General features: G+C 34.6%; 1 protein-coding gene across 1 annotated transcript in view; it reads right to left on the minus strand.

Annotated features, from left to right (window-relative positions):
- The window catches only part of LOC144446260 (RNA-binding protein 41-like), a 157,565-nt gene that overhangs the window by 68,987 nt on the left and 62,808 nt on the right, over positions 1-25,770 (minus strand). The window contains exon 5 of the mRNA XM_078136012.1: positions 8,042-8,258. Coding sequence (XP_077992138.1) covers positions 8,042-8,258 — 217 coding nt within the window. The remainder of the gene's footprint in view (positions 1-8,041; positions 8,259-25,770) is intronic.

Below are 25,770 nucleotides of genomic sequence, written 5' to 3' on the forward strand. Positions count from 1 at the left end.
ACTTCACTTTCTGTTATTCTTGTTAGTTGAAATCACTCCGAAATTCATATATCCATAATTAACATCCTTTTTGACAAGCAACTAAAAATGAAAAAATACCATTAACAACTTTCGATATGTACATGTAGGGGTATGTAAGTAATTAAATTGTACATACAAATCAAATCCAATATGTGGATATATATTATTCACAAGTCCAATCTGTACTACAGCTGCTGGAGTAATTACTCCTACAATATCAGATATTGTAGTTAAATATGGATTCACTCAATTATCAACGAAGACAAGCTATAGCACTTTGTTCATGTTAGTGTTCACTGCATCTGTTTGATACATAACAACCACATAGAAACAAATAAGGAACCGCATATTCTACATTAATATAACAAGATCACAACTGTTTGCTACATTTTTTCTGAAGGAATAAACCATTACACATACTGCTACTATGGTAGAATCAGACATGCACATGTTTGCATGTTAGTTCATTTCATTTTAAAAGACCACAGTTTCTAGAGACATTTTGTCCAAATGGAATGAACTAACATGCCACCATGCAGACATCCTAAACTGCTATCTTAAAGTGTAGAATGTACAGTTAATTATTGGTTTCTGTGTGGTTGTATCAAACAGAGCCAGTGAACGCTAAAATGAAACGAGTTGTAATTCATTGAATTTTGAGACGAGACGTCTCCAAACTTTCATTTCAAGTCTCTATTAAATGGTGTTCACATGCTACAACTGCATAATGACATAGTGGTACAAGTGATCAACAAAACACATGCAGTCTTCAGACAGGTCAAATCCCATCAGCGAGTCAGCTGTACAAATGACAATATATCATGTAAACAGCAGAAGTATGTCAGAATTCATTAGAGAAAACACAATGTCGGTATTTGGGCAACATGTCAGCCATCTTGATATAACATTGTATTATCATATTACACTTATATAAAAGTTATTCTGACCTTTAGAACTACCTAAACATATTATAAACTAAATATAGCACAATGTCCCTGTTGCTGAGGAGGTTACTTGTCCTGCTCACATCAAGTGGTCATTCACCTGACCTTATCTGCACTTGCAAATGTTTGAGCAGTCATATGTAAGATACAGCTGGAAACCTGGCAAAAATTGAATGATGTCTTTCTCCTTGTCCTTGGAAATTGTGACAGTTTAGGTGTTGAAACATTTTTAAGGGTTCTGCTTAAGAATTCTTTAATATCAAATTAATCTTGAATTAAACTTCTATTGTCCTTGAAAACCTCAATTTCACATATTAAAGCCTTCAATGAATGATTGATCATGTATTTTCATAGCATCTATTTTAACTCCAAGTTATAGTCCAGAATGTTTTGTACTCAGATTATATTATATCCCTCTTCTAATGTGACACTGAACTACTAAATTCTTCATTCATGTCTATGAAGAAATAAAACTTAATCACTTGCACAGGATATTCACATAAATGGGAATATTTCACCACATCTATACACAGGTGATAGTTTTCACTAAGAAAGGTCCCCAGGGACAGGTTTCAGTGATGAGGTACTCATCAATCATTTGGAAAAAAATGTAACCTAAGATTGATGCAGCTGTCACACGAGATGTGTTCGCTGACATGAAGAAAAGATAAATAAAGAATCTCCACACTGTCTTTCAGACAAATCATTATGTAATTAAATGGAGGACTTGTCATTTGTGATTAGAATTAGTTTTTTCCTGATGAGTAAATTCAAGTATTCCATTTCCTATTAACTTGGTTGGCATAGTGTGCCTTCTGGCAATAGAAGATGTATAAGCAATTTTATCACCTACCTTGGAGAGGTGTCTGTAACATGTACTCTTTTTAGACCTGCTTGCCATTTCTCATTCATTACCTGCTCTAAAGTTAATTCATCTAACAAGCCAGTCACCTGTCCACCCAATCATTACAACATTAGATTTTAAAGGCTCAGGCTGACACTCACCGGTCTTTGTGAGTTATAATGAACAGCCAAAGGCTGAAAATAGTTGTTCTTTGCAGCATTCTATATTAGGATATCTGCATGTATGTTGTAACTGTTCACTCACATACATACATATACACACGCTTACTCACTTTTTAGTCTAACCACTCACGAGTACAAACATAAGTATAGTCCTGAACTCCTCATTTTCCAATTTTCTTGCTAGATAATGTCATCAGCTGCAATATTGCAAGTTGGCTCAGACAACCCTGATCACTATAATGGCTCTCATTGTGATAACAATCTTATTGATAGCTACTTCATGAGTGAAAATGGCTCTTGAAACCATTAAGATGTTTCCCAATGTGGCTTAATATGTCTTAGACTTATCCGAACGTGATAATTTTCTTACCAGGTTTTTTCCTTCCATTGCAGATTTGCAGCATATGCTATTCATGAAATTATTATGCCTGGTCCATCTTGAAAGAGATTTGGAAAGTTTTATCAATCAAGCTTTGGAAAATTCATCAATGAATGCATTTATGCTCTACATACCATATGCAATAAATTGTTATATCTTGATGAAGCCTTGAAACTCTGCTGAAACGTGCTTGAGCTCTCCGTTAATGGAAAACTAGTAATCAGAATAAATATCACCAGAACGTACATTGAAACAATAAAATCCAATACTTGTTGATGTACATTGTTAGCTGAATTTTATACAGATTGTACTTTTTCTGCTGTTTGTATATTAACATTTATCAATTGTTAAAGTCTTAAACAAGTATCCATTCTCTATTTCAAATGTATGCAAAGTTGAGTTAAATGACAGTGCTTTTTAAGGTAGAATGTGCCTCGAAGATGGAAGTCATTGAAAATCAGAGCTCGCAAAATCTCTCCAAAATTTGCCATACGAAAGCTTGTTCCTAATCCTTTTGGAATAATAAAAGAAATTATGGGATTCACCATCTTGTTTTCAAATTAATTGACAATCTTTTATTTTCAAATAGATAAAACTATTCAGCGGCCATATTGAATTCCAAAATAACATAATAACTTTATTAATACTTTGATTTCTTTTATAAAAGATTTGTATGGTGTCCACTGATTTTTTTTCTTGATTCCAAATTAGAATGAGTTGGAGTTTTCTTAAGCAAAGTAAAAAATTACACCAAAAGTTTTAAATGCTAAAAGCATGTGTGAACTTTTGAAAGTCTTATATTTTTGGGAGGACAGGTTTGCATAACTGCAGCCACATGTCATGCCAAACTGTAGCTGATTTTGTAATTACAATTTGAACATTTCAGCACTCAGAAAATGATGTATTGGATCTTATCTACCTTAAGACATGTGTCGTGAAATTTGTTAATGCTGTACACACATCCTTATTTAATAGAGCTGCATCAATCTGATATGTTATTGTAATCATACAAATGAACACAAATGGACCTCCTTCAATAATGCTAATTGCAACTGTAGAAGGTTCTTTGACAATAGCCTGCTATAACAACAATATTCCTGTGCTCTATTTCAGAAAAGTGTGTGCCACCTGGCAATGTTATACAGAATTTAATACCCCATCGCTAATTACATGGAAAAATGTCATCTTACAATTGTAACAACTCTGCTTATTTGTGACATTAATGTGACTGGTTACTGTGTTCATATATGATAACACATATCCGGAGTATTCAGGCTGACATTCATAGGAACTAGCTAGGTTGTTGACATAGCTTAAAAAGTTGTAAAACTGACAGGCTGATATGTGGTATACATTCAGATTTAACCAATGATTGTCTAACTCTTGGCAGACTTCGACAACAAAGCTCTATTCTTACTATTTCTACTTTTACAATATGTCTTCCTCTACCAACTTTTCCCTCATTTCACCACTATCATGGTCACAGACAACAATGATATGGGAAACAAAGATTGGCCTTTATACAATGTTCAAATATGGAACAAATGTTCAGTTTCATTCATTCATAAATTTGTAAAAGGTCAGATACTATTGAAGAGTACTAAAAATAGTCAACAGCATGGCACTTAATGCCTAGACTACAAATTGGATATAAATTAGTGTAAAACCTAATGTAGTAACAGAGTGTCGTGAAATATTTTTGTATCAATATGAATTCAACATACTGAAGTCTACTGGGGTTTTTTCCGTGTTCTTTTGAATTGTTTTGTCTATTTTGAATAAACATATGGAATGACATGCATGACTGAAAATCAGAAATAATGGATACTTCTGTAAATATCATTATTGAATCTAGCATACATGTATGTTTCTGATCTTTTATATTCATTTCAATTCAACATTTTGAAATAAACACATTTTCAGCAACGTTTTCATTGTTCTTTTTTGGTATTTATTGAAAGGATACATAGAAAGGAATAACTCAACATATTTCCAAAAGCTCCTTATGGCAGCAATATTTGATTTCTGATTGCTGCTTACATTGGCTTGTAAACAAAATGGTGGCATGGATCCACGTTTCATTCCATAGTGTAAATTTTGCAGTATGCAGTACATTTTGCCATAAACACAGAATTTATTATCATCAATGATGGTGGGTGAACCATCAAAAATAAGTGTTTAATATATCAAAGAAATAACTTTTAATTTAATTCCTGCACAACAGTTTTCAGTATGTAGTATTTAGTATGCAGTATGTTGTACATTATATGGCATGTACATGCGCATGCATGTGTTTATTTGTTGACAACAGTAAATGTCCTCAATCTCTGAGGGTTGTTAGATTGAAATGTATTTGATGGATCGCCACGTTAACCAGGTCTTTAAGAAAGTCAACCATAATGTATACAACCTATGTCACATTTGTAAATACTTGAATCAGAGTGCTTATGAAACATTGGTTTATATTTTAACCAGTTCTCATCTAGATTATGCAAACTCCATATTGTATGGAATACCTCTGTATCTGTTTGGGACATAGCACACATAATGCTGTTTGAGTAAAAGGTTTGAGAAAATATGACAAAATGTCACAATCCTTCATTGAATTACACTGACTGCCTGAAAAGTAACAGCAATTTTGCTAGTTTTTAAGGCCTTGAATGATACAGCACCTGTGTATATCGAGGATATAGCTCTCGCTATTTACAGATCAATTTATCTGAAACTCTATCCGAATGAACTGAAAAGGAAACTTTTTAAACAGTATTACATTTCATGACCATGTGTACTACAGTCATTTTAGCTATTCTGTCATTATTTTAACCACTGCACACTTTACCTTGTTATCTTTTTATACTGTATGTGCATTGCTTATGAATATTTAAAATAACAAAAGGCATGTTTAATTACAGAATAAAGTTAATAATAGTAGGAAACATAGTCTTGGCCGGTGTTGATGCACCTCATTGTATGTCTAACACACTTTAACATGCTGAATGCATTCATGACAAACTTGTGTAGCTACAGTTGTATTGTTCATTTATAAATGTCTGTTTAACACAGCTTAAAGGTAGCGATAGAATAAACAGGTGACTTTCTTAGATCTTCTCTTTCTTAGATGGAGATACTGACCCCCTCCCCGCCCCCCTTCTGGACATGAGTCACACAACACTGTGTCATATGGCCGCATCACTTACACAATCACCTCAGCATCACACAGATACTGTGTCATATGGCTGCATCACTAACACAATCACCTCAGCATCACACAGATACTGTGTCATATGGCTGCATCACTTAGTGACTTACACAATCACCTCAGCATCACACAGAACTGTCATATGGCTGCATCACTTACACAATCGCCTCAGCATCACACAGAACTGTCATATGGCTGCATCACTTACACAATCATCTCAGCATCACACAGAACTGTCATATGGCTGCATCACTTACACAATCATCTCAGCATCACACAGAACTGTGTCATATGGCTGCATCACTTATACAATCACCTCAGCATCACACAGAACTGTCATATGGCTGCATCACTTACACAATCACCTCAGCATCACACAGAACTGTCATATGGCTGCATCACTTACACAATCACCTCAGCATCACACAGAACTGTGTGATATGGCCGCATCACTTACACAATCACCTCAGCATCACACAGAACTGTGTCATATGGCTGCATCACTTACACAATCACCTCAGCATCACACAGAACTGTGTCATATGGCTGCATCACTTACACAATCACCTCAGCATCACACAGAACTGTGTCATATGGCTGCATCACTTACACAATCATCTCAGCATCACACAGAACTGTGTCATATGGCTGCATCACTTACACAATCATCTCAGCATCACACAGAACTGTCATATGGCTGCATCACTTACACAATCATCTCAGCATCACACAGAACTGTGTCATATGGCTGCATCACTTAGTGACTTACACAATCACCTCAGCATCACACAGAACTGTGTCATATGGCTGCATCACTTACACAATCACCTCAGCATCACACAGAACTGTCATATGGCTGCATCACTTACACAATCACCTCAGCATCTCACAGAACTGTGTCATATGGCTGCATCACTGACACAATCACCTCAGCATCTCACAGAACTGTGTCATATGGCTGCATCACTTACACAATCACCTCAGCATCACACAGAACTGTGTCATATGGCTGCATCACTTACACAATCACCTCAGCATCTCACAGAACTGTGTCATATGGCTGCATCACTTACACAATCGCCTCAGCATCACACAGAACTGTGTCATATGGCTGCATCACTTACACAATCATCTCAGCATCACACAGACTGTGTCATATGGCTGCATCACTTACACAATCACCTCAGCATCACACAGATACTGTGTCATATGGCTGCATCACTTACACAATCATCTCAGCATCACACAGAACTGTGTCATATGGCTGCATCACTTACACAATCATCTCAGCATCACACAGAACTGTGTCATATGGCTGCATCACTGACACAATCATCTCAGCATCACACAGAACTGTCATATGGCTGCATCACTTACACAATCATCTCAGCATCACACAGAACTGTGTCATATGGCTGCATCACTTAGTGACTTACACAATCACCTCAGCATCACACAGAACTGTGTCATATGGCTGCATCACTTACACAATCACCTCAGCATCACACAGAACTGTCATATGGCTGCATCACTTACACAATCACCTCAGCATCTCACAGAACTGTGTCATATGGCTGCATCACTGACACAATCACCTCAGCATCTCACAGAACTGTGTCATATGGCTGCATCACTTACACAATCACCTCAGCATCACACAGAACTGTGTCATATGGCTGCATCACTTACACAATCACCTCAGCATCTCACAGAACTGTGTCATATGGCTGCATCACTTACACAATCGCCTCAGCATCACACAGAACTGTGTCATATGGCTGCATCACTTACACAATCATCTCAGCATCACACAGACTGTGTCATATGGCTGCATCACTTACACAATCACCTCAGCATCACACAGATACTGTGTCATATGGCTGCATCACTTACACAATCATCTCAGCATCACACAGAACTGTGTCATATGGCTGCATCACTTACACAATCACCTCAGCATCACACAGAACTGTGTCATATGGCTGCATCACTGACACAATCACCTCAGCAGCACACAGAACTGTCATATGGCTGCATCACTTACACAATCACCTCAGCATCACACAGAACTGTGTCATATGGCTGCATCACTTACACAATCGCCTCAGCATCACACAGAACTGTCATATGGCTGCATCACTTACACAATCACCTCAGCATCACACAGAACTGTCATATGGCTGCATCACTTACACAATCACCTCAGCATCACACAGAACTGTGTCATATGGCTGCATCACTGACACAATCATCTCAGCATCACACAGAACTGTGTCATATGGCTGCATCACTTACACAATCGCCTCAGCATCACACAGAACTGTGTCATATGGCTGCATCACTTACACAATCGCCTCAGCATCACACAGAACTGTGTCATATGGCTGCATCACTTACACAATCATCTCAGCATAAGACTATAACCAAATCATCAACCAATCCTTCAAAGTCGAACATATTATTTACACTCACTGGTTGTAAGATGACTTAGCTGATCTGCTCTGTCTGTTCCTCTGTATAATGATTTTTCAATTTCCATTTCATGTCTGCTCATAACTTTGACATGTGAAAAGGTTTCTGGTTCCTTTTCAGCCAATTTTTCTTCTCTTGATTTGATTTTCCGTTCTATATTCTTCAGTTTTGCTGCATATGCGGCTGGGGCCATTCCAAGTTTGCTCTTCTTGGCTGGCTGAAATAAGAAATGAAAAGAATAATGATTACATATCAATAAATTATTATATCCATAATAATCTCCAATATTACTCTTCATAGTCTGTCTGTCTGTCTATTCGACTGTCAGTCTACATGCATACATGTATGTACGTAAGTAGGTACATACAATACGTGTGTGTGAGTGTGTGTGTGTGTGTGTACAATCATGGGTATGTGTGTGTGTACGTATGTATAAATTTGAGATCATTTGTCGCAAGAGGTCGTTTACAGCTCCTGCAGTGCGAAAGTCTCATGACCCTGTACTATCCAGAGTCGTACACTAAATCATGTAAAATATGCAATCATCCCACTGAAACAGTATCACACATTTTGAATGGCATAAAGTCACAAGTGGTTTGATCAAAGCTGGTTTACATATAAGGAATTCCAAATCCATCACCAAATATTGTAGTGTAAGCTCAATAATAGGTTCATACAAAATTTGGAGATTGAGATGTAGGTACTATAACAACCAGATATCACGTGAACGTTTGACATAAGTGACCAAGAGAAACTCGTTCACTAGTCAGTATGATTTCCTGCAAGGTATTGTGTGTGTATTCTGTAAAGGAATTATGTATACTAAATACTTTACCTCTACATGCTAAGTTGGAAATAAAAGAATTTGATATGTATGTATGTATGTACAGGACATGATGTATTTCTATGGGTAGCATCAAAGTGCCACATCTAATGCCTAGAGTAACGACATTGACTAAACGTAATGTGTAAAGATAACATAGTGTAAAATGGGAACACAGTCATCAGGAACTAGACTATCAAAATACATAATACCCCACATCATTGTTATTGCTTTGCCATGTCATCTATTTACAGTCATGAAGTTAATAGATAAAAGTGAGCCATTTCATCTCCTTTCTGTGCTTTCTTGTCTCGTTTACTGTAAGTACTGTCAGTCTTGTTTACTTTGTGTATTGCTTGGCTTATTTATTTTGAGTATGGCTTGTCATAATTGTTGTCTTTGCGTACTGTTATTTTTGGAAAATTAGACCTTAATGGATATAGTTATTTGTTAGAGAAACAATCAACTGTGAGAAATTGCCTGTCAGATTAATGTTAAAGATTGAAAAGTCTTTGTATTAAACCTGGTCACTATAATTGACAAGAATCGACATACTTCCACACTTACTGCAAGATTGTCATATCATTACCTATCTTCAAACTATATTCTCTAGTGTTTGCCATTAAAGTGACAATGTAACAAAAAAGTTTGCAAGAAGGGTCATTCATTAAGATATGCATTAATAAAACTCAACAAAGATTGCCTATTTCTTATCTTTTGGAGGTGTCCTGTCTTGTGTGAAAATAATCTAATTGTCTCATACATTAAACCATCATTTCTGATACAAGATTAAACTGAAAGTCATGGTTTTGCCATCAAATCATATTACAACTCTAGACATGCACACTTTTTGGACGAACCTACGCTACAATATAATACTCTTCAAGACAATTAATTATGAAATCTAATTAAAAAAATAAATTAATGTCTATTGACTAGATGGATAATATCATGAATATTTTATGTATTAAGTTTAACTAGCTCAATCACTATCATAGATAAGGGAAGTCAGCACTCAACCGTGATGGTGATATAATTGCCTTACTGATGATAACAAACAATGTCATGTCTATATTTTAATGAGTAAAGGTGTTATTGATAACTCAAAGTTTTCTTTAGAATGATATCATATGACAGAATTACAGATGTGGTGTACTTCTTGGTATTTGCTGAGAGCTTGTGGTGTTATCTGCAGCTATACATTAACATGCATAGCGAGTACAGCAGAAAACATCACAAGCACAGGTATGATATAACGTTTTTGGTATTGTACAGCAGGGACAAATACCACTGTGTATGCCAATGCAAATAATACTGGTACATAATCTTTGCATCTATGGCAAACATTTTACCCTTTCAGTGGATTCATAACTTGATAATTATAACATATTTTATTACTCTGGTCTTTATTGGAATAACATTTTCATCAGAAAATGATGGAAAGACATGTTGACCTCTTTAATTGTGACTGATTTTGACTTTACTGGCAATGAACCTGATGTGTGATGATTGGTTGGCCATTACCTGGTCGACACGATGATGACACAACCACAGTTAATGTCAGTAGCTTTACCAAGTTCAAAATTGTAAAGTTAGGGTTCACTCAGAATATACTTCTGTATGTATCACTATATTTAGCATGTATGATGTTGTGTTGGTGAAAAGAATGGCACAAAATTTAATAAACCTCAGATATCTTTACTGTAGATTGATCACAAAACACCATCGGTTATTGCTAAACTTTCTGACACAATCATTTATTCATCTGTTTGAAAAAAAAGATCCTGCTTCAAAGTTCACTATTTCATACAAGTAAGCACAAAAAGATGTGCTATACACAACTGGCATAAAAAGATGTGCTATATACCTTTAAGTATTGACAACTGGCTATAGTTCGTACAAACACGTAAGTTGTGTTTTACAAGTTGTTCATCATCCCTACACTACAGCAGACTACCTAACTTAAATGTTGAATGCTTTACAGACACCTAGTAGCATTTCAGATAGGAATACTCCGTAGACATTAAATTAAGATTAGCATTTCAGTGTATTCTTAATAGACACAGGAATTGTCTAAGTCTGGTAACATTTTAAAACAATCGAGTCTAATTCCTTGAATCAGAAGCAACACAGAGTGCATGCAGTGTTTTATGATAAAAGCTTTGATACAGGGCAAAAGAAGCATAAAGATAAAAACACCGTCAGGAGGGATTGGTTATATGAAACTACTATTAAAAGGAAGAAATAAAGATAAGAATAGAGCCATGTGGGGATTTGTTCTGCCAACACGGAGTCTTCTTTACTTAAGTTCACGCTAGAATACTTATGCTGCAGCCTGTGCAGGATTAAACATATGCATTAAGTTCGCATATCTTAAGTAGTCAACAAGCTTGGGAGGACACTATTTCTTGAATTTTTCTACTGAGTACTTTCTATATAATGAACTTTCCTTTTATGAAGTTTTTGTGGCTTCCCTTTGAATGGCAACATCATAGATCATGCCACTTTTTAAACTCAGCCCTGGTTTAACTGTAACATGATTCTCAAAACTTTGCATAGTTCATACCTCATTCCCAAATATGATTTGCTGTTCAGCTGAAGCAACTGAAATTGACATAAGGAGTCTTGTCATTACAAATCGAAGATCTGTATGTCACAAGTATTTCCACATGATTGGAGATATATAATTGGAAATTATATCATCGTACCAGAACAGGCTTTAACTGACGTGAAATTAAGGAGAAAATAATACTGCGCTTGTGCAGAATCAATGCATTTACTACATTGTTAAGACATAGAACCAAAAATAAAAATCCTGTACTTTCTGTTCAAATGCACACAACTTGGCTTGCACGTACAAAGTAAAAGAATAGATAATTGCTCATGAAAGCTACACTAGCTGCAACTGGAACATTTTTTGAAACTGTTTTGTTAGATGTAATAACTTACTGTAATATTGTACAGTACACCTTGAACAGTATTGGATCACCAAACACATTTGTGTAGCTATACACATAATTATGGTAAATCAAATCCAATTGATTTTTAGGTCCACACACTAAAATCAGCACCCAATGTGATCATGATTTCAACTTATTACTGTACTACTTATGGAAAAAATAGACCTCTCATTATCTTGTACAATGTCTAATTATTGTATTTCAACAATTTTCAGTGAATATATTGTTGGTTGTGTGATCGCAAAAAAAATACTCCAGGTACAGCTTGTGCAGCTGTAAATTCCAATTGTAAAAAGGGCCTATAGTATTCATCATGTCTATGGTATAGGCTTGGATGACACAAAGATATTATTATCCAGGTCATGTTCATGTACTCTTCTCCAATATACACATCTTGTACAGTGTACAATGTAAATAGTACATTTTTTCTAATCCATATAATTATGTGTACACACAAGGCAAATTATATTCAATTCCAATTACACATCACATTTAATAGATGAATTAATTACTAAGATTAGATCAAACACCCAGTGTTTATTTTGTTATGCCTTCTTTAAAAGCTAAAGCATGGTCAGATTTCATTCGCATTCACGGCCAACACACAGAAAATAATGGGTTCTTTCCAAAGAAATGTTTTATCTGTGATTGTTAATGCATATACATGTAGTGTGATACAGGAGTCATAACTCATTACCATCAAACTGTCAAAAGACAGCATGTAAAACAGATTAGCCTACTCAAAAGAGTGTTATATTGGTCGTTTTATTTGTAAAGACCAAGAAGGAAATATTAAAAGGCTAAACAGTGCCTGGCCCATTAATGTGAAGCTTTATTTTAGTAGTTAGCTATAAATTAACCTTTTGTGTGATACCTTGAAGGTGTTACTTCTATATCATTGTAAACTAGATGGTTTTACTTCTTATGTGTGGATCATTGCAGCTTTGGTGTCTAACTCCAGATCATCATTATTATCACATTAAGCATATATATAAACACACACATGCATGCATGTACACACGCACGCACACACACACACACACACACACACACACACACGTGTACATTTGTATATATGCTAATACTCATGTCTTGTCATGAACATTTCTACTCAGAGTTTCTTGAAAGCAAATCCCAATTGTTTGTTGATGTCTCACCACCATTGTCAGGGGTGTACTACAATGGGCTATTGTCATTGTTGTACACCCTGATGATGCTGACGAGATATCAGCGAAAATTTGGAATTTGTTTCCAAGAAATGTTTGACTCCGTGACTAAGAATGAACCCAGAGTCCATGACCATTCATTCTTGCAATACTCAATTTATGTCATTCGACAGAATTGTTCATATTTTCTTACCTTTTTCTACCAAAGTATTGTGTTGCTTCCAATGTGATATTAGATTTTAGCTATTTGTATCTATTTGCATCACAATACTTTCAACCAATTTTGTTTTCTCTTCGACTTCTGGCAAATAAATATGTACTAAGAACCAAACAATTATCAAGTGTATTTTGTTTGTGGGTACATGTCATGTTTTTAGAATAGATTTGCATAGGCACAAATTTGCATCACAATACTTTCAACCAATCAATGATCAAGCATGTCTTGTTTGCTAGGTACATGACACATTTTTCGAATAAATTTGCATAGTAAAAATTTACATCATGCTATAAATTACCAAAACAAAGCCAACCACATTAATATTTCAAATAGTAATATGTTCATCAGGAATGTAAAACAAGTATTTGATGTGTGAAGCCGCCTTCCCCATGTACACATCTCATAGCCTAGATTCTTGTCTATATTGTTACCCATTTTCTAAAAAATGAATTTTAAAAAACTTATCATTTTCAAAGTAAACGATCTTGAAAAGAAATTTCTAAATTGGAATACAACATATACCATGTACTGTAAAAGAAAGTGACAATATTGTCCTGTCCATTAACAATTTGGCTTTCTTATAAAATACATTAATTAGACCGCAAGTGAATCTTAATTAATACAATCTGGTCAAATTGATCGGAATATTACAGTATAGTAAGCTACATTTATTTGGCAGCACACCCCTTCCCCATCATTTCAAAGTATAAATCATATTTTCCATAGTTGTGTATAGCAACCATAGTGTGCAATGGTTACCTGTGTAAACATTTCTTCATCAAATACTGAACAATAGCCACATGGATGACAAATGGGTAATATTATTTTGGATGTATTAAATCCTTAAAAGTTAATGACGTCATCCTTAGAGTTTCCCTGCTTTAGAGCCTTCTTTACCAAGACTACTATTGCTAACAACATACAATGTACTAACAGAAGAACTCATGCTATGATGACGGCACAATTTATCTGATTAATTCTGCAGTTCTGAGAAAAGACATCAAATCCTACATTTCACAGCTGTGCAACAGGAAGGGAAACTGCTAAGTCAGTGTAGGATACCCCACTCTGATTATTCATCTGGATTAAACCAAGTAGTTGCTGAGATGAGAGATAAAAGAAAAACTGACTTTGTATGTATGCAGTGTAACAAACAACAGTTAACTGCACTTTTCTGTTATCTCTGTTCTGATTAATGTCCAGGACGAGTTTTAAATAAGTCTTTCATCTGGACATATGGGTAATGTCCAGGATGAGTTTCAAATAAGTCTCTCATCTGTACATATGGGTAATGTCCAGGACGAGTTTCACAGAAATCTCTCATCTGTACATATGGGTAATGTCCATGATGAGTTTCAAATAAGGCTCTCATCAGGACATATGGGTAATGTCCAGGACGAGTTTCAAATAAGTCTTTCATCTGGACATATGGGTGATGTCCAGGATGAGTTTCAAATAAGTCTCGCATCTGTACATACGGGTGATGTCCAGGATGAGTTTCAAATAAGTCTTTCATCTGGACATATGGGTAATGTCCAGGATGAGTTTCAAATAAGGCTCTCATCTGTACATATGGGTAATGTCCAGGACGAGTTTCAAATAAGTATCGCATCTGTACATACGGGTGATGTCCAGGATGAGTTTCAAATAAGTCTCGCATCTGGACATATGGGTAATGTCCAGGATGAGTTTCAAATAAGCCTCTCATCTGTACATATGGGTAATGTCCAGGACGAGTTTCAAATAAGTCTTTCATCTGGACATATGGGTAATGTCCAGGATGAGTTTCAAATAAGTCTCGCATCTGGACATATGGGTAATGTCCAGGACGAGTTTCAAAGAAATCTCTCATCTATACATATGCTGAGTCATATAGGTAATATTAAGAAAACCCAATATATCGTATGATGTATGAATGTTTTCAATGTCATCATGAAAACAATTATCAAGTGTACATACATGTATAGTAAAAGTGCAAGTAATAGGGTGAACTTCACTTGAAGTGTAGGAGAGATTACACTCTAGATTAAAATTAAAGGCTTTCATATGTACATGTAATACAGATAATCACAAAAACGCCTTAAGATTAAAATCTTATGATTTGTAACTGTTTTGAATGTCATTGTGAAAACCATTATATCAAGTGTACATATAGTAAGTGTAAGTAATATCTTGAAGGGCAGGAGGGCAGATGTAACTCTTGATAAACAATGTCACATTACTTAGTGAATCATTGTTTAGTCCATATGACATGAAATGCATAATTTTTGTGTTATCTCCAGTATAGAGTAGGACATACTAGAGTGTTTTGGGACAAAATGTTAATAGCTCATGCAGCGGCCGCCTAGCAGCTCAATAATTAGTACGCATGCGCTTCCTATATACAATGCGATGTTTTTGTGGTGGTTTTACCCAAGGATGCATTGCAGCACAATGACTATGCATGCACGTTCGTTCTACATACAATGCACATTCTCCACATGGAGGGCACTATCTACAATATCATCATGAGGCAGCTGGTCACAAATGAACCTACCCTGCACGAGATTATGAGCTTTGCCTAGTTATGATATTAAATATGGCAGTCATGGAGAATTGTGTCATGCAAGTGTAACGATCCCTATAAGTCAGCATTTTGATAGGATACGTTGTTTGATATTCCACAGGGATGGAATGTGACATGATATTCTAATTTCTACAACAAAGTAAGATGTATCTTAGGACTACATGCTAATAATTATGATAGTCGAGATATGTGACATGAAATTCTAATTCCAACCACATGGAGATCATTTTACCAGGAATGTGTAGCTAATTTTAAAAGTATCATGTAAAACTGGAAAAGTAGGCAGTGGTACCTACAATGGAGACCCATGCATTTGCACAAGAATAGAAATATAGTGATTCAATTAGTGAAAGAATTTTAAAACATAAATTCCTGAAAAAGCAGCTGGCAGGAAATCATGGTTGTTTTTGCCCGCTACCTGTGACACTTACTACAGCACTGTTTTACTCAACATGCATTTATGACTTCAGTTTTACCAAATATGTCATAACAGCAGCAGTAACTTTGTATTCAATTTAAAACAAACTTATTTATAATGAAGACAGGTATAATATTTATCTATATAAATTTCTTTTCTAAAGTCAGTAACTGAATATACTGTCTGTAAAAATGAACAAAAATTGAAGAATTATTTATTAAATTCTTCTATCAGTCATTTTTGTTATTTATTAATGAGTTGCTCATATTAACAAGTGGATAAATATGTCCAATAGAAATTGTCCCAAAACTGCTTTAACTCTCATATGTACATATTGCAAAAAAAAGTTTTTGTTTGTGCCTATGTTAGTAAACTGAGACCTCAATTACCAGAGTAGTCTCTGATGCAAAACCCAACCAAACATTTACTATGCATAATTGTTTGCATCTGTTGTAAACATTGTTATCTATTTCATTTATTCAACCCAACCAACCCAACCCAACCTAACCCAACCCCACCCCACCCCACCCCACCCCACCCCACCAAACCCAACCCAACACAACACAACACAACACAACACAACGCTATGCAATGCAATGCAACACAACGAAACGCAACGCAACGCAACGCAACGCAAAACAAGCTATGGAAACTGTTTTAAGGTTGCCATCCGCAATAGAATAAGGAGATAAATAGAGGAAGACCATTTGTAATAATTAAGTTTTCCTAAAACAGACAATATTATTATAGGTTCAGAGAGGTTAAGCTACATGATAAATCGTAACCTCAACTCAACCTGTTAGTGTTTAGTGATGTATAAACAAAGCTACATGTAAAGATAACCATCTTTATGTCTATTTTTTTACTTTTAAAGAGATCTTAATTAGCTTGCTAATCTGATGGAACCTTAATGGACCAAAGGGACTAAAACGACCTCAATTTGCTAAATGAACTAGAAACAAATTATGTTGATGAACCAGAAAGACATTGATTTATCAGATGAACTAAATAAACAATTAAGCTCTCTCTACATATGCCCCTTAATGTTTTGCATGCTTATCAAAGTCAATTATGGTTTCTGTTGTTTCTTTATAAGCTTTCTTTAAATGCCAATGCCAGATTAGGATTATTTCAGTATGAAATACAGCTATCTGGCAGAGCTCAGTAATAAGACGGTCCTGGACTCAAGAATGACTGTATGTTGTTCCACTGATAATAATAACAATAATAATTTATAATAATGTTTATGTTTATTTAGTGCTTTCCCACGCTGTGTTCAAAACTCTACAAATTATTACCCCTACCACGAATCTATAGCGGCGCAACAGCCCTTTATACTTCCTCAACTCCCTGGGGAGCATACAATCTATGGCAGCCTCTGTAAGTACATAGGATGAAGAATTCACATTGCACCCTCTATCCTACCAGGCACCAAATTATATAACTCGGTTGACATGGTACAAATCTTGCCCAGGGACTTTAACCATTCAGAAACAAACAGCAGTGATGAGGCTTGAACATGCAACCTGCAGATTCCAAGCTGACCACACTAAACATTCAACCATCATGGCTCAATGTATTAAAGATATTAGTAATCTAAGACCATGGGATCTAAACATTGGGGTTTAAGCTTTCAAAATATTTATGTAGAAATTTGAGTCATCCTTGGTTCATTTAATGTTCTTGGACATTTGAAATGTATACTTCATAGAGGAGCGACTCAAGTCAGAATCATACTGTAACATTTCATGGAGGAGACAAGCCATTCTTGAAATATCAACACATTTGTCATTAGTCAGTCAGTCTTCTGAAATGTAACTGATCAAATATTTGTTTAAATATTAATATTGTCCAGGTACAACTTAATAAGCAAATTGCTATGAAGCATATACTTTATACAAAAGAAAATGTCGAAACATTAACATATTAATACTGATCAAATATTCATAAAAATATTAATATCATCCCAGTACAACTTAATGAGCAAATTACTATGAATTATACCCTTCATACAAAAGAAAAAGTCATTGACAAAACATTAACATATTAATTATTAGGCTTAAGATGTATAACGTATAACTGATCAAATATTCTTTATAATATTAATATTGACCCAGTACAACGTAATGAGCAAATTGCTATGAACCATATACTTCATAGAAAAGAGAAAGTCACTGTTGAAATATTAATATGACATGATGTATAACTTATAAATGAACAGATATTCATAAAAATTAAGATAATCTGCTAATCTGCATAGTAAAAGAAATAAAACATCAACTTCTAATTTTTATATTTTAAGAAAAAACACCTTGAAAACAATTGGCAATTGTTATTAGTAATTGGTTTTCCAAATCTGATTGATCTTTTCCGACATCAGTTTTGTATAATGATGTTGTGAAGAAGTGTCCTTATTGCCTCATAAAATCACTGGATTGGAAAATGAAACGGCAATATATTCATATAAATTATTTAAGAACAATTTTTTAACACCCAAAGACAAGTAAAACAAGTAAACCATTTTCCAACTTTTCACTTTCAACTTTTCAACAACCATGATATATGAAATAGTGCATCATAACTTTTAATTTCAATCGCTACCAAAATCTTTCTGTTATCTCATGTATATTTCATGTAAAACATATTCACCATCTCAACCAGTGAGGGCGCTGTGGCTGCATTGAAAGATATAATTTTGTTTATAGTAAACTTGTATTTGGAAGATGAAGTTGGTAGTTTTGCAGTCTTGAACTGAACCCAATTTAGTATCAACACTAAGGTTCCATTAATAAAGTCACTTACTCTATACTTAGTTCAGATACATATTTCTGTGTTTTTCATTGTAATTTTTCAACCACAGGAATGTATCACCATCACTTTCACTTCACCCTGTGCACTTTATTTGCAACAAATGTCAACTACTTAAACCTTTATTTCTGCTTTTAATGTATACATTAACCTCCACATCCCTTGAAAATGGAACATCGATACCTTCTGCATTTCAAATCATCGGGACAAATTTCCATTGCACTTTCCTTGACGCCTTTCTATATACATATACATATACCAGCATCTATCATCTAAAGATAAAGTTGACCTAATTTTTGGAATACGTTAACACAGTCAGACTTTAATCGTAACAACACATCAGTACAATTCAGAATATTGACAGATCACAGCTTTGTACCCTAGGGATAGTGACCTTAGGTTCAACTACTGATGGAAGTTAATATGTCATCAGAGACATTGTATAAACTTCATCTGGTTTTGACATTTTGATGGATATTGTTGCAGTGTACACTCTATGTCACAGTTTGGTTCAAGGGCCCACATTTCAGGTATATTACAAAAGGCATGTCACTTTTCAATAAACCTATTGGCATTATACACCGTTACAAAACTGTCTGTGTTGTGAAATTCCCAGCTGAAGCAGCATAGGTTATAATTCTCATCTGGAACCTTAGAGGTATACATGTACTTTACTGTAAACATCTTAGAAATTTAACATAAAACATTTAGAAATTGGTTTCTATTTGTGCTACATCTATACCGTACCTGTATACAGATGTCTGTCGCAGTGTCAGCAGTTTGTCTGAGAAAAATTTATCAATGGAGAAGAGAAATAAATAGAAATCCTTTTTCAATATATGAGACAGGATGAGACAAGATGTGGCCTCAATTGTGAAATACATGTATGCTGTTACTGGTAAAGATATTTCCATAATTACCTTTCTCACATCATATAGACAAGCAGAGTGATATCTATATTCAAACCTTGACTACTAAATTATTGACATCTGACTATTGAGACCAAATACACTCTTAATGAAACTATACCTCACAGATTGTCACACGTCAAATATTTCTGGTAAAGCTTCAAAAAAGTCAAAAATGGAAATTATAACAAAAATCTGAAATTATCAAAAGTAAATATAAGAATTGGTAAAAAAAAAAAAAAAAAATCATGATGAACCATAATATGATGGATAGAGTTCTAGGAACATACTGCGTGGACATTTAGATTTGAATTAAAATTACGCATTAGAAGTGATAAATTATTTCAGTATAGTTGGTCATCATTAATATGTACAAATGAACTTTACAAGTTCACTGTTGTGTAATAATGTACGAGGATGGGGGAGGGGGAGAGGGTATGCGTTATTCACACTAACTAATACTGAAGCCATTGAGGGACAGCCCTCAATGGACTTCTTAGGAAATAAGCTCTTGTAAGTTGTATGCTTATTTATACAGAAATATCCAGTATAAATAAAGATATTGTTAGGTACATGTTATATCATAGACCCTATTACAAGTATAGGATATTTAGATGTTATTCCCTGCTATTTCTCTTTGTCCAGCCAAGTGACCTAAGGGGTGTCTATTGACTTGTAATGACAATCCTTAGGTCATAAGTATTTTCAGGTTGAATGAAGAAAAATATTGGAGAATAACATCATTTACCAGTGTCAGTAATATCAAAGAAAAATTGGGGAAAGTAATGGTAATTTTGAACATTTTGACTAATATTTCGAACTCAGCAGAACCAGTGAGGTAGACATAGCACTTGTCATGACATAGAATGACCACAGTATATATTCCATTTTTTTGTTCTAAATGGCTCGTGCATAGTATATAAATGGTTATATACACAATTATACACATCCATTCATCACTTTTATTTGTTGAGTGTTACACACCAGTTGAAACACAACTCACAATGTTAGGTTTGCCAAGCACTGGATTTTACATATTAAAGTCTCATGTGTCATTTGTGGCAAATGCACAGAACACTGGGATTCATGGTCACTGAATCTTTCAATTTAAATGTTAAGAACAAAATCTATCAGATTACTGGGTAATTTTTTTTTCTGAAAGCCAAAAATCTAAAACAAAATTGGTTCACAATCCATACCACAATATTAATATTCAATTATTCAATACACAATTATTCAAATCTAAATTTCAATAATTTCCAAATGTAAACATTCCACTGTGGGAAGGACCCCCACTTCGACCCCACCCCTGACATGCATTTTAAAGTGACTTGGATGATTGATGCATTTCACCATGGCTTTCTAAGCAACATGGGAAATAAGGAAACAAATCAGTACAAGAGAACAGCTCACATCAGGATATACCTTGGGATTATACCTGATACTTGAAGAAAAAATACATGAAAATTATGAATTTTAATGTCAAACTCTTGTTTGTAAGTGCCCCAAAACATATGGAAGATGAGCAACACACAACCACTGCTGCACATTAAAGTACTTATTAACTGTACTTCAAGTTTGACAGTCACATTAATGTGCTGACATTGTATGTTTGTATCAGGCCAAAATCATGTTATGTTTTTAATACAGGTTTAATCCATAAAACCCATGACAACAGAAACAAGGACTTATGAATAAATTTGCTAATTAGATTTCTCAACTTCTACAAGGCTCAAGATTCCCATGTATGTCATAAATGATGTATTCACTAGATACCTTTCGTAGACCCCATTAATAGGGTTGTCTTTTTTGTAAAGAAAAAACACACCTCAATTTACACAGTATTATGTTCTTTCCATGGCAATTTATACCTATCTTAAAGCTGCAACAGCTGCACCTGGAACATTTTAAAAAATATTTTGTTAGGTACAATAACCTAGTTTTAATATTGTACACCCTGAATAGTATAACATCCCCTATGATAAAGGTATTCTATAGCTGTTTACACAATAAGATCAAATTCAGTTTTGGGTCCGCACGTAAAAATCAGCGTCCTCAACAGGGATCAAGATTTCAACCTGTTTTTGTACCGTTCACGGATAACATGAACCACTGGTTAATATGTACAGTGTCTATAAACTATTGGTATTTTAACAATTTTCAGTGAATATATTGATGGTTGTCTGATCAAAAAATGATACTCCAGATACAACTTGTACAGTTTTAAAGTGAAAATTCAAAACCTAGCTTTGGCTTAGATTCAAACTTGTCACTACACTACCTACATGTAATATTGACCACTACATGTATTTTTATATTAGTAAAATATAATATGGCATAGTAAATGACCAATTTCTAGTGAACATATTGTTTGGTTATATGATAAAAAAAAAATGTTCCATGTGCAGCTAATGCACTGAGGTTCAGCAATACTTGAGATTTTTAAAAATTTCATATAATAAAAAAACACACCATTTTATGAAACCACTAGTGAAAACTAGAGACAGAATGCAGTATTCAGGGACTAAACTGTTAAGTAACTGAGTGCTTTATCTATCTATACTTCTTACTTGTGAGATAAAATAAACACACACAAATCACTAATACATGCAATAGTGATCATCAAATGGGGTCAAAGGTTAGCAAATGCTTCCGTTTACTATCAAAGTAGTCTGAAACATATCTTTACAATGACTACCTTTTAGTGACTGATACTTTATTAAGAACAATTGTACTAAAAAGTTTTTTAATCACAATTTTTTTAAAAATGAAATTCCTCTTAAACTTTTCTAAATGTCAAAGCAGGACCCTGTAACTTGTCATCCTATTAATTTGGAAATGACAGGCAATTTCCTACTTTACCAATTTAGATACAACTTTCATCCACTGTGAGATCTGTTTATCTGGGGCCTGTCAATCAAATAATCTGATAGTATTGATGGAACTTTTAGACTGATTGGAAAAAAACTTGTTGGCTTACTCCTGCAAATGGAATGTCTTTAGAGATAAATTCTCTTCTTTGTTGTTCCGACGATGTCATCACGACGCCCTTATTTGGGGGGAAAGCAACACTGATCGCACATACTGACTAAACCTAATGGCAGCAGATATATTCTATCGACACTGTGATGTACTAACAAAGTAGAAAATGCTTCTGGAAGAGTCTTGGTGATGTTAGTAGCCTACTTCTTTGAAGATCTAAACAGTAACTCAAGTTTGGTTTTTAAAAAGCTGTTACTGTAATATCAGACCGTAAGATGCAATGATGTCATTCAGACCAATTGGTCTTCTTTTTATAATGGGTGTTGGCTGATAGGTGTTGCACAACACATCACATCTTAAAGACTACAGTAACTGTTACAGGAATATATTATTAGTGAAAAAACATTTAGTCTGTATGTGACATATAGAAATAACCTAAATCATACATCACACAAATTGGAGGACTGTCTGAACAGCAACACAAGTTCACTTAATAGCTATTCTTTATACAATAACACTGCTTTGAGCAAAAGTCTGTTCTAAAATAAATACAGATCACTAATTTAGATAAAAACAGAAATCATCAATGCTTTAACATTTATTTATAGTCAATTAAGCAAAAAATATTCATCAATGTTATAATGGCAATCATGCCACACAACATATAAATGCATGAAGTAAGAAAGTCATTACCACTGTCACAAGATTGTATCAAGAATAAAATGTAGGTGAGGTTGCAGTAAAGAAAGAAGTGTTATTTGAAGCAATGTGTGCTTGACACTCACTGATTGCTTACCATTCAGATATCAATATGTTAAGGTTACTTCAAGATATTCTGAGGTAATCAACTTTTTTTTCTATCAGTTGGCATGGTAGGTTTTTTTCTAGAAAGCTTTTGTTAACTCTATGGTATGTGGAGATTACCGAACTATGCACTACTACAACTCTACAACTACAGAAAAACAAAGATGCATTTGCTTGAACGAGGTGAGCTAAAGAACAACTTCAGGCAAAGAGAAAATTATAGTCTGAGTGGCAAGGCTGAAATATTGAAAAAAAATTGCCCGACTTGAAGTTTTTGGCAGTATATTTGAAATTTTGGCAGTATATTTGGTTAGAGTAACATCAGGGCCTTCAGAAAACTGATGTTGCCCCTCTGGATTCTCTTGCGCAAACTCACAGGAGACGGTTTCTATGGTAACATTGACATTATTTTGAAGGATGCTAAAACATTAAAAATGTCATATCTCGCGACCCAGAAATGATATAATCATGATTACAGTATGTTTATATATATTTTAGGGGACAGGGAACTCAATGATTACATGACCTTTTCGATGTCATAGTCAAAATTCAAGGTCAACTTAATTTGTTGCACTTTCATCGAAACATTCATTGAAACGTTTCTGTATACTTCCATCAGATATGACTGGTAAAGCTGTAAGTAGGTCAGAAAATGGCAAAACATACAATCTTTCCGAAAAACATGAAAAAAGTATATATGAAGTTGTTTTGTAGCAAAAAGCTGTTACCAAGAGAACAGCTGTCAGTATCCCCAATTATATCAAAATGTTTAAGTGCTATTGACATGATGTAAGTGTTTGTATATAGGGTTTTGGGAGCAAACAATTCACTGATTACATGATCCTCTCGGTCCAAGGTCAAGGTCATTGTCAAAATTCAAGGTCATCTTAATTTTTTGTAATTATCAAAATACCGTCGGAATCTTTTCTATAGCTAACATCAGACATGATCTTTACAGATGAAAATCGCTCAGAAAATAGCAAATTATAAAGTCTTTCAGGAAAAATACAACAAAGGCATATACTGAGCTATTTTTATTACAAACTTCTGTTGGCAAGACAACTGTTATCAAGATCACCAAAATATTAAGGTACTGAATATCGCAGCGTACCAAAGTGCTACAGATATGATGCAAGTGTCTATATATAGGTTTATGGGGACGGGCAACACACTTATCACATGATCTTTTCGATCCAAGGTCAAAGTCATAGTCTAATTACGAGTTCACCTCAACTTTTCACTTTTATCGAAACACCCACATAGGTGTTTTGCTATAAATTACTGCAGACATCAGATAGCAAATTACAGTCTGTCATAAATTTTGTAGCAAATTTAAGGCATATTCAGGGTCAGCTTACTATGGGGTAAGGGAATTGTCGAGAAAGGGGTTCTGAAAAGGAATGACGCCTGTACAAACAAGTACTATAAAGATAGCTACTCCTACTTTATTGACATCCAACAAAAACCTACAGATCACACAGAAATGAAGATTTTCCTACATTCCATACATATTGGCTCAAATTTGATATTGACCTTCATTTGATTGGTCAATTAGGAAAATATAGGATTGGTTAGTAGAGATTGTTTAGACTTGAGATTAATTAATTTGATGTAACTTGATTGATTATGTAAATAGCAGGCTAATTACCGAGGCTAATTACATTGTATCTCTTTGCATGAAACTTGTCTCATTCCTGCTTTAACACAAGCAAGCAAACACATCAGTGGTTTTTTGTGCAGGTTGTAGTATTGTGCATGTGGCATCAGAAGGTCACAATACACAATGTAAATCTGAAAATACTAAAAATTCAGACATTTCAATATTAAACTTGGAAAGGCAATAATACCATGTGATAAAATTTCATTGCCAACAACGACCTGCCCTTTCAATGTAATAATTATCAACTTCCGTTTTACTGTGAGAACACAAGTATTCCATTTGAAAGAATAAAGGATCAGATATATACAGGTTCATCAATATTCTCTAACTATAATTTCATGGCAAGATAAACCTTATAAGCTGACAAAATACTTGTTAGTATTCATTATGGCACAAGCTGAGTCACTTGATATTAGT

This window comes from Glandiceps talaboti, chromosome 15 (genome assembly GCF_964340395.1).
Source record: "Glandiceps talaboti chromosome 15, keGlaTala1.1, whole genome shotgun sequence".
In the NCBI taxonomy this organism is placed as follows: Eukaryota; Metazoa; Hemichordata; class Enteropneusta; family Spengelidae; genus Glandiceps; species Glandiceps talaboti.